Raw genomic sequence first — 16549 nt, 5'->3', positions numbered from 1 at the left:
TGGAAGACATCATGAACAAAAACACAAGGTCAGACACTTTGTAGCAATCATCTATTATTCATTCGTTGTGAATATTCATACAAAAAGTAAATTCTCTCAGGATCATGTGATATCTGATACACAGGAAAGTAATTTTTTACATTCAATGTAGTTGATTCACTTTCCCCTGCCCCCCCTCTTCCTCCTGGACCAATGACAAGGAGGCACAGGGGTGTGCATCCTGGCCTTCTATTAAGCATTAGCTTTTTTTAGTATCTATCTATCTATCTAGATAGATAGATATATATATACAAAAAAGCTTATATATATATATATATGGTCTACACAGTGATAACAGGGATATTGTGTCAGGTCTACTTCAGATCATAACAATACTTCACCGTCTTTATAGCCAAGCACACACACAACCATTCACACACTAAATATCTAATAAATTCAGCACTGGTGTCGATCAGGAACACAACTAATTACTACAACTGTCCTTCACCCAGTCGCCTCTCAGGGCTCAGGCTCAGACTTCTACTTGAATGTGATCAGACAGGTCAGCTGACATGGGAAGCTGTCATTGGTCAGTCAGGAAAGAAATCAGGCAGAAAAGAAAAGTCAGCAAGTAAAAATTGATATCAAGTGCTGTGTTTTATTTTAGTGTTTATTGCAATAGTGTCTACATTAACCAGTGAGTGAGTCAATAGGTCAGTGGGTCAGTCAGTCAGGGTCCAGAAGGACATTATTGAAGTCAATATTTAATATCTTTCTATATAACTTGACTCCCTTTAGTTAAGAACTCTGTCTCTACATATTTATTGTCATTGGTGATGATTGATGAGGAAGCAGCTCTTTGTGGATAGACGTGTGTGGCTCTTAAAAGAGCCTTTTACCAGGATGGACATGTTTCACAGTGAGGACATCTCACTTCTTCTTGGCTGCTGTCCTCTTCACTTTGGGTTTGGCGACCTTCTTCGCGGGGGCTTTCTTGGTAGCAGGGGCCTTTTTCACCACCTTCTTTGGGATCACTGATGGTGAAGTTGAGCCAGACTTCCTATCAGAGCCGTGAACGTGTCATGATGAGGATGCTGGAGAGTCGTTCTATAATTAGTGCTACATTTCATGTCCATGGGTTTAATATGTCAATTTTACTAAATATTCACTTCAAGCAATGATCAAATTAATATTGTGGCACATTTCTCTTTCATTTAATACAAAAAGTCAACAGGTTCCATCATTTATTTTGCAGAAAATGTTTATGCTTTACTGGAATTTGCAGTTTCTCTGCTGTCTGATTTAGTAAATACCAACTTTTGCTCTTCACATTAACACTAGGATACATGTTTTTTATATATTGTAAAATAATCATTAAAACAGGTTTCCCAAAAACTATCTGACTCATACATTAAATTATTCATGTTGTGTGTGAGAAATCTCTGTCAACCTGTCAATATGTTACCTATTGATCAATAGATCAAGTCTTCTCAGACTTTTATAGCCAATAACATATTCATATTACAAATGAAGGCCTTAGTGTCAACAAACGCTCTGTGTATCCAGAATGTACACACGTGTGCAGTACGTGTAAGTGTTTGTGTCTATTGCTGTGTGTAAATTGTAGCATGTAAACATGTAATTTTAACCATTCAAACAGACTTTATTTATGTAGTACTTTATATACAAACACTATAACACAAAGTACTTTCCATGCTAACTGCGATAAAAAAAAACATCCCCCACCCCTCCACTCACCCTCATCCAAGCTCATAGCAAAACAATAATAACAGTGTTGTTGTTGATCTCATAGTTTTTAACTCATGAATCAAAGGTAGGAAAGCAAAGACAAAGTTGAGAGATGGTCACTCTGCTCAGGAGTTTGTTGAGCTCCTCGTCGTTGTGGATGATCAGCTACAGGTGGCGGGGGATGAAAATACCATGTTAAGGATGCCCCCACAAAACCATGACCATTTTTTCTAAGGTCCATTTCTGCAAATGAAACCAGATGAATATAGTAAAACAGAATCCAGCAGAATGACAGTTTGTAATCAACAACACTTTCAAGCATACATGAGGTGCTTTTAAAACTGGTCAGTATCCAATGATGCCAAATGAAAGATGAACATAGTCACACTGTCACCCCGGACTAATAATATATGGGCATGTTCATAACACTATCAAAAACAATTGCAATTGCAACAGGACTTTTATTGCTTATTAAAAAAAAAAATCGGTGCATGTTTTTGACCACATTTAAAGAGTCAATTTGTCTATCGACTTTTAGATTGTTATGTCTTTGTTGTAATTTAACCTTCCTATTGTCCTTGGGGTCAATTTTACCCCATTACATGTTTAACGTCTCTAAATAAATAAATAGGTAACTTCATTTTTTCGCTTCACATTTTACTTTTAATAATTTAATGGGGACAGCTGGGTAAAAATACGATTTTCATGATTATGTATATTCATTGACCTGGATCCATAGTGTACGCATCAGTGTTCTTTTACACGTATTTAACATCGAGTTCAATATAACATGTACTTTTGGTGGGGAGTTGTATTTTAGATAAAAGGGTATTTAAGTAGTCAACAAAGAAACAAACCATACTTGAAACATACACTTAGGTTACAATTTTTATTATTATAATTTTCTGGAGGGTTTTAATTGCTGTGGTCAAAATGACTCTTAGGATAAACAATTTGTCAATTTGAGGATAACAGGAGGGCTCAGGGAGAAATCGTGAGCTGAGTCTTTGTGTGACCACTGTTTTTCACTCAAGGTTGCTCAATATTCATACATTGTCTAAGTACTTCCCTAATCAGTCCTAATGTTACTCTTATGTTTACTAAGCCTTTTTCACAGGCACTATTCCTACTTGATGGAAACGTGCTACAGTCCTACTGTTACACAAAACTGGTAAAGTGTCAGACCTTAATATCTACCGTCCTACATCCAAACCTGTGGAGGCGCTAGCGCACCATAGACTTTATTATCAGCGGCCATGAGGATCCACAGAGGAGGAAGACGGCCCCCTCTGTCTTCTATCAGGTCCTCAGTCAGGCTATGAATAACTGTGTTTCCCGCGGAGCACTCTATTCACTAGATCTCATCTCACTGAAGAGAAATGTCTGGACGAGGAAAGGGAGGAAAAGGGCTCGGTAAAGGAGGCGCAAAGCGTCACCGCAAAGTTCTCCGTGATAACATCCAGGGAATTACCAAGCCCGCCATCCGCCGCCTGGCTCGCCGTGGCGGAGTGAAGCGTATCTCCGGTCTGATCTACGAGGAGACCCGCGGCGTGTTGAAGGTTTTCCTGGAGAATGTGATCCGCGATGCTGTCACCTACACCGAGCACGCCAAGAGGAAGACCGTGACCGCCATGGACGTGGTGTATGCTCTGAAGAGACAGGGCCGCACTCTGTACGGCTTCGGTGGATAAACTCACTTTACAACAGCTCAACAACACAACGGCTCTTTTAAGAGCCACACACTGAGTCAATGAGAGCTCACATCCTCTGCTCAACACTAATCAGTGTTCTTCCAGATTACAACAATCAAACAACGTCTGTAAATCGATCGAACTATTACGGTGTAATGCCAGGGTATATAGATCATCAAACAAATTTTAATATTAGACAAAGATAACCCGAGTTTCATTTATTAAGGGAAAAAAGCTATCCAAACCTACTTGGCCCTATGTGAAAAAGTACTTTCCCCCTAAACCTAATAACTGGTTGTGCCACCCTTGGCGGCAACAACTACAATCAAGTGTTTGCGATAATTGGCAATAAGTCTTTCACATCGCTGTGGAGGAATTTTGGCCCACTCTTCTATGCAGAATTGTTTAAATTCAGCCACATTGGATGGTTTTCGAGCATAAACTGCTTGTTGAAGGTCATGCCACAGCATCTTAATCGTTTTTTAAGTCCGGACTTTGACTAGGCCACTCCAAAACATTTTTTTTTTTTTTGAGCCATTCAGAGGTGGACTTGCTGGTGTGTTTCGGATCATTGTCCTGCTGCAAAACCCAAGTGAGCTTGAGCTTGAGGTCACAAACTGATGGCTGGACATTCTCCTTCAGGATTTTCTGGTAGAGAACAGAATTCATGGTTCCATCAATTATGGCAAGTCGTCCTGGTCCTGAAGCTGCAAAGCAGCCCCAGACCACCACACTACCACCACCATGTTTGACTGTTGGCATGATGTTGTTTTTATGAAATGCTGTGTTAGTTTTACGCCAGATGTAACGGGATGCACACCTTCCAAAAAGTTAAACTTTTGTTTCATCAGTCTACAGAATATTTGCCCAAAAGTCTTGGGGATCATCGGGGTGGTTTTTGGCAAATGTGAGACGAGCCTTTGTATTATTTTTGGTCAGCAGTGGGTTTCGCCTTGGAACTCTCCCATGGATGCCATTTTTGCCCAGTCTCTTTCTTATTGTTGAATCATGAACACTGACCTTAACTGAGGCCAGTGAGGCCTGCAGTTCTTTAGATGTTGTTCTGGGGTCTTTTATGACCTCCTGGATGAGTCGTCGATGCGCTCTTGGAGTAATTTTGGTAGGCCGGCCACTCCTGGGAAGGTTCACCACTGTTCCAAGTCTTCTCCATTTGTGGATAATGGCTCTCACTGTGGTTCGCTGAAGTCCCAAAGCCTTAGAAATGGCTTTGTAACCCCTTCCAGACTGATACATGTCAATTACTTTGTTTCTCCTCTGTTTTTGAATTTCTTTAGATTGCGGCATGGTGTGTTGCTTTTTGAGATCTTTTAGCCTACTTCACTTTGTCAGACAGGTTCTATTTAAGTGATTTCTTGATTCAACAGGTCTGGCAGTAATCAGGTCCGGGTGTGGCTAGTGAAAATTGAAAATGTGGTTAATCACAGTTCATTCATGATTTATCAAGGGGGGGCAATTACTTTTTCACATAGGGCCAGGTAGGTTTGGATAGCTTTTTTCCCTTAATAAATGAAATCATAATTTAAAAACTGCATTTTGTATTTACTCGGGTTATCTTTGTCTAATATTAAAATTTGTTTGATGATCTGAAACATTTAAGTGTGACAAATATGCAAAAAAATAAGAAACCAGGAAGGGGGCAAATACTTTTTCACAGCACTGTATGTGTATATTTTTACAATGTCCACAGCAAGGGAATGATGGTAAATGAAGGGTCAGAGACATAGGGAACCAAATGAGAGGTCCCTTGTTAGACTTGAAGTATGGACGTTGCGGTTCATTATCAGTGCTTTTGCTCCCAGGATTATTATATATCATTCATGCAAATCTAATGACATTTTGTGGGTATCTTTATATTCAGTGGGTTGTCAGTCATCATCAGTTATACTGGTGAGATTATTCTAAACCCTTAAAAGTCTAAAGACATTGCTTTCAAAAGTTAATCTCCAGTGACAAAAACAATATGCTGTTGCGCAGTAAGTAATGAGAATATATTCTTAGAGACCAAGTTTTCAGGGGCTTTAACTCATTGTCTATAAAAAGGTTTGACAGTTGGTAAACATGACAAATAACATGGAAAATATTTACAATGCATATAAATAGGTTAGACATAGGTCACACAATTGCAATGTTTTTACTTTCTTTATTAGGAGTAACAAAGTCAGAGTTTCAATGTCAAATGAGTACCAAATTAGTACAATACATTATCATATCCACAAGTGAGACCATTATTTTTTACTAGGTAGGCTTAAAACCCTACAGTTGACACCTGCGGCTAAATGCTATATCACATCAGTTACAATACTACAGGTCCCAGAACAGTGGAGAGTGGCTGAAGGGAAGTTTGGCATCATCTCTCTGCTGTGTGTCGAGGCAAAGATCTACTTAAGTGCTGTTTCCAAGCGACTGGGTACCTACCTGGAAAGTAACACTTACATCGACACATCAGTCCAGAAGGGTGGCATTTCAGGGATGCCAGGCTGTCTGGAACACACCGGTGTGGTGACCCAGCTCATCAGGGAGGCCAGAGAGAATAGACGCAACCGTGTTGTGGCTCAACCTGGCGAACGTATATGGATCCCAACCATCACAGATAAGCCTGGTCAAGCTTGGGCAAACTTTTTGACAGCTCTCTGAGGGAAACAACATCCATCCAGTCGACCTGCACTGAGGTGGATGGCTGGCTGAAAGCTGTGGACATGTCTGGCCTACCTGGGAAGTTCAAAGCCTGGATCTACCAGCATGGCATTCTTCCCAGAATTCTGTGGCTCCTCCTTGTCTATGCACTCCCATTATCAGCTGTTGAGAACTTGGAGAGGAAGGTCAGCAAGCACCTCAGGAGATGGCTGGGGCTGCCAAAGAGCCTGAGCAGCATCGCACTCTACGGACACAACAACAAACTGCAACTGCCCTTCAAATCCTTGGAGTAAGAATTAAAGGCAAGAGAAGGGATGCAGTACAGTAACTCAAGTGATCCGATAGTCGCCAACGCAGGGATCCAAGTGAGGACCGGCAGGAAGTGGAGAACAGAGGAGTCTGTTCCGGAAACTGAGGCAAGGCTACGCCACAGGAGGCTGGTGGAAGTGGTCATTCAAGGCCGAGCTGGGTTTGGATCCTTTCCGACTCCCCAAACAAACATCATCAGAGGGAAGGAAGGGCACCGTCTAGTTCAGGAGGAGGTGAGAGCAGCAGCGGAGGAGATGAGATCCAGCAAGGCGGTGGGGATGAAGCAACAGGGAGCTTGGACAAGATGGGAGAATACGGTTGAGAGGAAAGTGACCTAGGCTGAGCTCTGGAAAGCCGAGCCTTTGCGCATCAAATTTCTCATCCAGGCAATGTATGATGTGCTTCCAAGCCCATCAAATCTGCACACATAGGGCATAGCAGAGTCACCAGCATGCCCACTGTGTTCCAAGCGAGGGACCCTGCAATACATCCTCAGCTGCTGCACAAAGGCACTTGGAGAGGGACGGTACCGATGGAGGCATGATCAGGTCCTGAAGACCATCGCTGAAGCCATCGGCACTGGACTTAAGTGGGCGAGGCGGTGCCGACCCTCCAAGAAGTCCATCACCTTTGTCAGAGCTGGAGAGCAGCCAAACCACACCAAGAGGCCATCATCTGCAGGTATCCTGACCTTGGCAAGGGACTGGCAGCTGTTAATGGACCTCGGGCATCAGCTGAAGTTCCCCAGCCACATCGCAGCAACAACCCTGCGACCAGACATTGTCCTTGTGTCTGAGTCCACAGAACACGCTCTGCTGCTGGAGCCGACAGCCCCATGGGAAGATCGGTTGGAAGAAGCCTTTGAAAGGAAGCTCTCCAAATACGCGGGACTGGTCAGCAACTGTCAGCAGGCTGGATGAAGAGCAAGGTGTATCCCAGTGGAAGTTGGGTGCAGGGGTTTCACGGCCTGTTCTCTAGCAAGAGCCTTCAGCAGTTTGGGCATCGAAGGAGAGAGGAAGAGGAGAGCCATCCGCAGTACCACCGAAGCGGCAGAGAGCCTCAAGATGGCTGTGGCTCAAAAGAGGAGAGCCATGGAGTCAGAGTAGCTAGCCATCTGGACACAAGCTTGGGTCTGATCATGCCCAGCTGGGTCACCTGGAGGAGGGTGTATGATGTTGAAAGACCCGAAACACCCGATGATTCCAGGAATATCACTGAAGATGTGTCCAGAGGCATCAGAAGATGTACGTTCACAGGTCTGTGAGCTCCAGATCATTGTCTGGACCTGCAGCAAACTTTACAAACTCATATTTCCATAAACATATTTGTTTTTCACATAAAGATCCAGACATTATTATTTCCTGAGAAATAAATAAAAATGTAAACTAATACTCTATGTTATAATGTTAAGGAAAGTGATTTGAAGTCCTGGATCTGCACTGAAATGTAAAAGGCTTCTTCCCTGGCTCAGAGCCCAGTAATCCTACTGACAGATAAAACAGACAGGGGTGAAAACATCACCTCGTTGGCTAAATTGACATTTCATTGGAATCACAGGCAGCTCTCATGTTTCACAGTACTGTGTCAACAATATACATCAGCCAATGGAAAATAAAACGTGAAAAATAAAAGGCATGTATGATAAATCACTTTGTGTTTTTCAGTCATCATGCATTAGAATGCATGCTTTCAATTGCATATACTATCGTATATGAAAAACAAAAAACAAAAGCCCCTTACAATTAAAAAAAAGTACAAAATGGCAACATATGCAAACTTGAATAGTCATACTAACCTTGTAGCAACTTGAGAAATTCTAGTTTTGTCGTTGATGGTTTCTTACTTTATCTTTGGAGGCTGATATGAATACAACACAATAGTGTTTTAATAAATTTGGTAGTACAATACAGTTTGGTATGATTTCTGTAATAAAAGGTTCTACACAAAGCCACCACTTTAAATCAGCTGTCAGATTTGAGTTTATTTTTTTTCTATCCAATTCCAAATCAACTTACATCATTAGGCCTATACAAATATAATATATATTAAAGTGAATATTTGATATATTCCCGGAACGAAACATCGATGTATATTCAGTCATTATATTATCTCTATTATTTAAAAGAATATCGTCACTGTCATGAGTATGTGAATAAATGAAAGCACTCATGTCCTTAAATCTCCACGGATCCATTCTGCCACCATTTTGGCGACGTCTCTTCCTGCATCCAGGACGAAGGCATGGCGGAACCCTTTTTCACACAGTCTGATATCTCCATGTGGGAAGTCCTGCTTGATGTCGAGATAATACTGCACAGGGCACCAGTGGTCTGTGGTTCCATAATAAAATATAAGCTGAAAATACAATAGATATGTTGTTTACTACACAACTTTGAACCATTAACTGATGTTAATCATGTTTCTTTTCTTACCTTTTCAAGATTTTTCTTGATGGTTATGTTGTCTCTTTCCAGAACTTTCTTCATTTCCTGACCACCCATGTACATAGCATTGGCTGCAAAAGAAAGATAATTAGTTGTTGCTTTGATTCAGGTTATTAATTTCATGATTAACAGACATATTCAAAACAGTTTGAACAAGAGACGTGGGGGTCAGGTATGAAACAAGACAACGTTTTTTCATGTTCTGATCAAATAACTCAACTATTACAACATTATTCAACTGTCTGTACAAGCAAGCTGTAAAATACTTAATACAAATTCAGTCATTCGGTTAATTGATGAGGAGTCTAACCGGGTGTTTGTAGACTGTGAGTTTCACATTGGTCTTAAAGTGAAACTCAAGTTTTAATACGGTGTGCTAATATCTGCATCGTTGATAAAAAAACACACAGAGACATTATATATTACTATATGTATTATTATATTAAGCAGTGATAAATGAATGTTAACATAAATAAAGGGATAGTTCACCGAAAAATGAAAATTCACTCATTGTCTACTCACCACTATGCTGATGGGGGTAAACAACAGAAAAGAACATAACATGCCTCCATACTGCTCGTGTGGTATCATCCAAGTTTTCGCAAGCCCAGACATTCATATTCGGCTCGAAACAGCATCATTTACACCATGTTTTTAGCCTAAATGTCCTCTGATAGCGTCCTCGGAGGCGCATTCACGTACGCACAAGCACATCAGAACACCGCACACACTCTCTCCCAAAGGCGCACACGGGGTACGCGTTTGCATCACTACGTCCGCTAGCTTCACTACTTCCGGTAGTGGACTTCAGGCTTAAAACATGGTCTAAATGACCTCGTTTCGAGTCAAATCTCTTGGATGACACTACACGAGCAGTATGGAGGCATGTTATATATTTTTGTTGTTGTTTTATTACATCTGAAGAAGGGGTCACTTTGGCTGAAACACTGTTTACCCCTGAGACTCCTGAAGTGTTTTGTGGACTCAAACACTTAACCCAGCCCTCCATCGGCATAGTGGTGAGTAGATAATGATTGAATTTGAATTTTTGGGTGAACTATCCCTTTAAGACCTCGTAGATAATATTTTCAAATATTTAAGGCCTGAAATACAGAATATGGAATTTTAGAGTTTTTTTGGCTTTCAATTGGCAGTTGCAAGCATGCTCCTGTGGCCACATTGGCTTAAATTATTAAGTGAAAAGAAGGACAATTTCAGATCAGATACAACTACCTTCGATATCACTTTCTTACTTAAAGTGGGCTCCATGGAGGAAGACCCAGGAAGACCCCACATTTGAAAGAGTAACGTAAAAAAAAAAGCCTGTGTAGAGTTAGTAAATCCCTGTTGTCAAGCCACTGTTCTTCTGCAAGTATGTCTTTTGGACAGAAGAAACTAAAGTCCCATTAAGAGCCACACAAACGGTTTGCCTCAAAAGGGTATGTATGTATATATTTGTGTCATTGTTTTTGTACATGTTGCATTTCCATCTGTTAATCTACAATAATGTTACACCTAAAATAATGACACCATAACTTACAACTGTCACTGCGAAACCACAGCATTGTTAGTCTTTGGTGTTTTACTCCTGGAGGAATAATAAATTGGTTGCAGAAGAAAAGGAAAAGTGTATGAAATGAAAAGCATTGAAGTGACACTCACGGTAAAGAGTCCAATTAAACGATGCTAATGTTTCTTTATTAATAATATTACTATAATATAATAGTAATAATATGTTATAATGATGTCATCTATCATATGTCATTCATATGATGATGAATCTAAATGAGCTGTAGATCTTGTCACTAAACAAAGTGAATGCATTATAATACCACATGATGTCATTTCCTGACTTGAAAGTGATGTGACGATGACATCATTCCTACCATATGACCATGAATGATTCTTCCATCTATATAAGATTCAGATTGTGTCTATAGTCCTACAAGATGCAAAGGTACCTAAGATAAATGCATTTTTTGAACAAGGCTTGATGTCTTTCTTCATGATGTCACTTATCATGTGACATAATATGATGGGGAATATATCTCCGATCAATATAAGCTCCGTTATTTGCATAGGTATCCTGTGAAATGGGTCTTTCCAACCTTATTTTGCTTTACCTCGACTTTTGACTTATTAACACACACACACACACACACACACACACACACACACACACACACACACACACACACACACACACACACACACACACACACACTTTGACAAAAACATTATGATCCAACAAATAAAAGGGAAACATCAAAGCTTAACAAACCTGTACAGTCACCACTGAGTAGACCTACAGTCGGTCGGATTACACTGAGGTCCAGAGAGCGAATGCCACCAAACACCAGTTTGATCAGGCTGCCTTTCAGTCTGTCAGGCAGCAGAGAGAGCAGGAAGACTGGCAGGTAGGCCACATAACGCATGTGACACAGTACAGGGGTCATGACCTTCCCCTGAGGGGTCTGAACCATCCGCTCAATGGTTGGAAACAGCATGACAGCCTTCAGAATCTGTATCAAATAAAAGAAGGAAAATCGTAGATGGTGAAAGAGTCACTCTGAGACCAGAAATTGTTAATGATGGAAACTCCCTGAATAGAAAGTGGGAGTTTTTCATGTCATTTATTTTTCTTCCTTTTAAGACAGATGGGTGTTTCAGCAGCATCATCTGACTGACTTGGTGATGAACAGTGATTAACCTTGAGTTCAGGGTCTCTCTTCATCATTTCTAGAATAATGTAGCAGCCGATGGAGTGCCCAACTAGGACCAGGCTGGTCTCTCTAGGAACATGTTTCCTGAGGAAGGCCAGCTTGTGTTCAATCTGTCCATTCAGACCAAACACATCCTGCTCTGCTGCCAAGGAAGCATCTGTTCAAAACAAAGACAAAATATGGGCATGTGGTGTATATATGCCTGGACCTATCATCCACTTCTAGTTCGATTAGTGCATATCAGTGTTGAAGTACATTTATTTTTAGAGAATCATTAGTTATTTGTTAAGAGTCCAGAGATTCAGCTGTAAAAGAGTAATTCAGAGTGATACATTTCTCTCTATAGCTGTTTTCCGACATGAACTCTGGGGAATATCTGCTCACTGGGGTCTGGACTTTCTCCGGAGTTTGCCTTTCACACATGATAAAACGCAGCAGGAGATTCTCTGCTCAGATGTTTTTACTACAACTTCAAAGTCTCTGGAGCATTCAGGTGAGGGGTGGCCCAGCATGCGGGAGACAGGATGTAACGTATCAACTCTGCTATAGAGATCGCATGTTTTTTTTTTCCTTACCACCAAAAGCTCTGGAATCTCGTTGTTTATTCCAAGTTGATATCTTCGTCGGTGTCTGCTACATGTATGGCTCCTCTTTTTCAACCTGAGATGTTTGTATTATTTTTGTGTTTTTCAGTATTGTATCTATTGCGTGTTAGAAACATCCCCTTTGTGCCCCCTCGCTTGCAGTCAATCCTCTGGATTATATCCTGCTTTTTTCTAACATGGGCTCATTCAGACATTATCAACGTTTTTACTAGGGCACTGGCAGAAGAAACTCCAAAGAAAGTCTGGGGTCTCTCACTCAGACATTTGCGTTCTCACGTACAGCTCATCTGGTAAATGTCAAGAGATTATCCAGAGTTCGGTGCATGTCTGAAAGCACCTTATATATATTGTTTGGAGTCTAGTTGGCATGTTAAATACAGGAAAAAAACAGGGCCAGTATACTCTGCCCACAAATTACTCCTTAATACCTCCCCCACCCTCTCTCTCCCTCTCTTCATCAAATATAATTGTTTAAATCAGTGTGTAAACTTGAAAGGAATCAATACCTTCTACCATGTCCATGGAGTCTGGAGGTACACAGTGACCTGCATGGCTTACAGCCCACACTGGGTGGTGGTACCCAAACATGCTATGAAGTGTTAGCATGAAGGTTCTGTAGTAGCCCACGATGCCAGGATTTCCTGTATGGAAGAGGAAAACATAACTGTATATTTTACTGTGAAAGATGCGATTAATTCCTCAAGATACTCTTACCATTCAAAGATATGTTTAGTTAAAGCAGTGGGAAACATTTGGAAAAAAATATATATTTGTATCATATATCATATTTGCTAGAACTGTCAATATGACTTCATTCAGACCCTGTATTCACATCCGTCCTAAGGGATGTGATCACAAAAGGTGCTGATAATGTACATCAGAAATAACCAACACACTCATTTCTAAACAACCAGTATTGTACAATATGGCACAATACAATATGGCCAAATCGTAATATACATTATCTCAAGGCACTTTACATAGAAGGTCAAGACCTTAAGACAAGACCTTGTTGCTGGCATAGTTTACTGTGTAGCAGGAGTTAGTCACCTGTCTGCAGCAGATTGGGAGTTTAAGGTGATGTTGCAGTCGGGCTAACTTTAGCTTTTTTCCAAGTATAAATGTTACTGGTTGTTAGCGTCATGTTGTTACATTACGTTCAAATTCTCCCATTCACTCTCTCTCACCTATAATTTCAAAAACCTCCAAAATGCATCTTACAAATAAGATTTCTATGCGATGGTCAATTTAAAAGTTCCTGATCTTAACAGATTAACAAATGACAGCAAAAACATGTGGCTTATTTAAACCTATTGAACTTAAGTGTACTGAAATGTGAAAGTTCATTCTCAATGGAAACTGATAACAACTACATGTCATTACCAACACACACCTCTGGATCTCTGTTATGAAGCTGCAGGTGCTCAGTGATGCAGTATTACACAAACACACAACAGAGTGGACACATTCATGTAATTCTTATACTTTCATTCTGAGAGTTATGATTATCTGGTTTTAAAAATGAAAACAGAAAAATGCACCTTCAGTACAGATAGTTCAAATCTATCAATGACAGTAACTCTATCAGCCACATTTTCAAAGCTAATTAATCATACACTTAATCTACTCTTGTCTTTTAAAATCTTTAATGGTATTTCATTGTCAGTATTTTAATTTGTTTTACCTATTATATGTACATCACTCAATTACAAGGAACTTTTAACTGTACTAACCTGTATGTTAGGTGCTATACAAATAATTTTTGTATTGAGTGATTGATACAAACATAGTGCTATGGCATAATGGATGAATGACCCGTTGTTTTAACGGTTAGCAAACAACTGGTCACAATGAGGCAAATTATATGATCATTAACACAAAATATCGGTCTGACTCACCTGGAATGACAAGAAATAGGAGTTTGTGTCCTGAATGTAACTGACGGGAGCCAAATTTCAGGACCTCCGTGTTCGCTCCACAGCAGTAGATGAACTCTGTCTGTGGTTGATCCCTGCTGTCTGTCACCATGTTTTCCATCTCATCAGCTTGGAATACAAAGAAGGGAAAAATCTGAAAGCCGATGGACATCTGATCAGTTAACTTTAAAAGTCACATGTTAATGCACTTTTCAGGAGCTTCAATCATCACTTACATGGTAAATATACATTTCATCAGATCTAATAAAGAGGTCCTGTTGTAATTGTGTAATAACTGCAGTTTGTCAGCAGTTTTCAAAGGTGATGCATTTGTCAGGGTTTCAAAAGTGAGACTAAGTTACGCTAATGTGTGAAACTGACTTTTGGACTGAGGTGCGACTGACAAGACTCGACCTCTGTGGACTATATGTTGATAACTGACTGCCTGTCATGTGTATGGATAATAGGCCCGAATGTTGATTTGTCTCTCCATTCTTTGTTTTTGTCAATTCTTCCTTCTTATTCCATCTACTCAGTTTGATGCTGATATAGTTTAACTACAAAGACTGTAGAGTGAAATTATTTTTTATTATTTGTTTTATTATTCTCCATACGTTTTAGAATTGTACAGCTATTAACTCTTTCTGGGAAAACGATTAATAGGGAAATTTAAGAGATGTTTTGCCGTGACTTTGAGTGGAACATTGCCTTTTACCGAAAACACTTTGATATTGAAAGTATCTTTTTATCTCAGGAAAGGAAAGGGTATTTATACAGTACTCACTCACTTTGCAAAAAATATATCCTCTCAACCTGGACATCCCAAACAAAACTACTTTGTGTGGTGTGGCTACAGCAAGCAATAGAATTATTTGCCATTTAAATAATTACACACACACACACACACACACACACACACACACACACACACACACACACACACACACACACACACACACACACACACACACACACATAAATATATATATTCTTGTTAAACTGATGCCTGGTATGGTTGATATGTTTTGTTTTTTTCTCACCATCTTTTCAATGAATGATTGTTTTTCATTGTGTGGAGCTTTGTGTGTGTGTGTGTGAGTGCGATTATAAAAGCCGATTAAATGATAAATAACAAAAAAAGGAAGTGGTGCGTTTACTGGCTCCTCTCGGCAATGTATTCAAGTAATTCTAGAAACACACCAGAAGGCTGACACATGACCTCAATAAAGTTGGCATTTCAAGATAACAGATATAATTTCTGCTGATTCATTGGCACCGAATTAAAAAACGGTTTTTCAGTAAAATATACGGAGGTGTCTGAGGTGTACTTCCACTCTTTCCTTCTACCAGTTTGTTACTGTGTTAAATTGATGATATTTTAAATACAGTTTGGTCTGAGAGTAACACTGACAGTATTATTAAATGAGTTAATGACAATATACGGAACGACGCTAGGGCGAATCCCAGTAGCTGTTTTTCTGTCACTGTCTGACATGTGTAATATTTGATAACAAATGTTTTACCTCTAAATATTGCGGAGAATTCCTCAATGATAGGTGTCTCCGGTTTGATCCGTGTATGAGGACTTCCTGTCTCACAAAGTGCTGGATTCTGATTGGTGAGCTAGTGGTCCTCCCACTCTCACAAGCTCTTTCTATTTTTTTCTTAAAGGGGAAGTTTCCCATCAACATTCAGCCACATTAATGGCAAGGTTACAGACAGACAGACAGTAAGAAAGACAGAGAGACAGAAAGACAACAAGAAAGACAGATAGACAGACAGATAGATAGATAGATAGATAGATAGATAGATAGACAGATAGATAGATAGATAGATAGATAGATAGATAGATAGACAGACAGACAGACAGACAGACAGATAGATAGATAGATAGATAGATAGATAGATAGATAGATAGACAGACAGACAGACAGACAGACAGACAGATAGATAGATAGATAGATAGATAGATAAATAGATAGATAGATAGATAGATAGATAGATAGATAGTAAGACAGACAGATATACATATAGACACACAGACAGACACACAGAAAGACGAAGCCCCCTGACAAATAGACAGTAAGAAAGACAGAGAGACAGAAAGAAAGAAAGACAACAAGAAATACATTTTAGACAGAAAGACAGACAGATAGATACATAGACAGACAGAAAGAAAGAAAGAAAGAAAGAAAGAAAGAAAGAAAGAAAGAAAGAAAGAAAGAAAGAAAGAAAAAAATATGTAATCTATGCTCCACATGGTGTTTACCTCTGATAGCTGTCATAAAATGCCTAATCTATATATATTCATCCGTCAGACACTTTTATTATTTATTACTCACACGTGTTTTTTTAATGGTTTTATTATGGTTGCTATGTTTAACAATTGGTCTAAGAAAGCTAAAATAAATAATTTAAATAAATAAATACAACAAGTTGCTGGGCTTTTAAGTGCCCCCCTAAATTGTAAATAAAAAC

The 16549-nt window shown here is 39.7% G+C and overlaps 3 protein-coding genes across 3 annotated transcripts in view; 2 read left to right on the top strand and 1 right to left on the bottom strand.

Moving 5' to 3' along the window:
• The window catches only part of LOC117756218 (histone H1-like), a 266131-nt gene that overhangs the window by 16244 nt on the left and 233338 nt on the right, over positions 1–16549 (top strand). The gene's annotated exons all lie outside the window — the stretch shown is intronic.
• On the top strand, positions 3108–3468 carry LOC117756293 (histone H4). The gene has a single exon (XM_034576723.1). It carries the CDS (start codon positions 3108–3110, stop codon positions 3417–3419), a length of 312 nt encoding a protein of 103 aa, XP_034432614.1. The 3' UTR covers positions 3420–3468.
• On the bottom strand, positions 7913–15699 carry ldah (lipid droplet associated hydrolase). Its single transcript, XM_034576620.1, has 7 exons — positions 15595–15699; positions 14054–14225; positions 12662–12796; positions 11538–11707; positions 11109–11349; positions 8816–8898; positions 7913–8738 (listed from the first exon to the last, which is right to left on the bottom strand). Exons 2-7 carry the CDS (start codon positions 14190–14192, stop codon positions 8550–8552), a joined length of 957 nt encoding a protein of 318 aa, XP_034432511.1. The 5' UTR covers positions 14193–14225; positions 15595–15699; the 3' UTR covers positions 7913–8549.

This window comes from Hippoglossus hippoglossus, chromosome 22 (genome assembly GCF_009819705.1).
Source record: "Hippoglossus hippoglossus isolate fHipHip1 chromosome 22, fHipHip1.pri, whole genome shotgun sequence".
Taxonomy (NCBI): domain Eukaryota; kingdom Metazoa; phylum Chordata; class Actinopteri; order Pleuronectiformes; family Pleuronectidae; genus Hippoglossus; species Hippoglossus hippoglossus.
The sequence above is the reverse complement of the archived record's forward strand: the minus strand, read 5'-3'. Positions and strand labels throughout refer to the sequence as shown.

What these genes read in the sequence shown, in the direction of transcription:
- LOC117756293 (XM_034576723.1), top strand. Translation starts at nt 3,108, where the DNA reads ATGTCTGGACGAGGAAAGGGAGGAAAAGGGCTCGGTAAAGGAGGCGCA.
- ldah (XM_034576620.1), bottom strand. Translation starts at nt 14,192, where the DNA reads ATGGAAAACATGGTGACAGACAGCAGGGATCAACCACAGACAGAGTTC. An exon ending in CTCCATGGACATGGTAGAAG is followed by an intron (nt 11,708 to 12,661) that starts GTATTGATTCCT and finishes TGTTTTGAACAG; the next exon opens with ATGCTTCCTTGGCAGCAGAG. An exon ending in TCAAGAAAAATCTTGAAAAG is followed by an intron (nt 8,739 to 8,815) that starts GTAAGAAAAGAA and finishes TTGTATTTTCAG; the next exon opens with CTTATATTTTATTATGGAAC.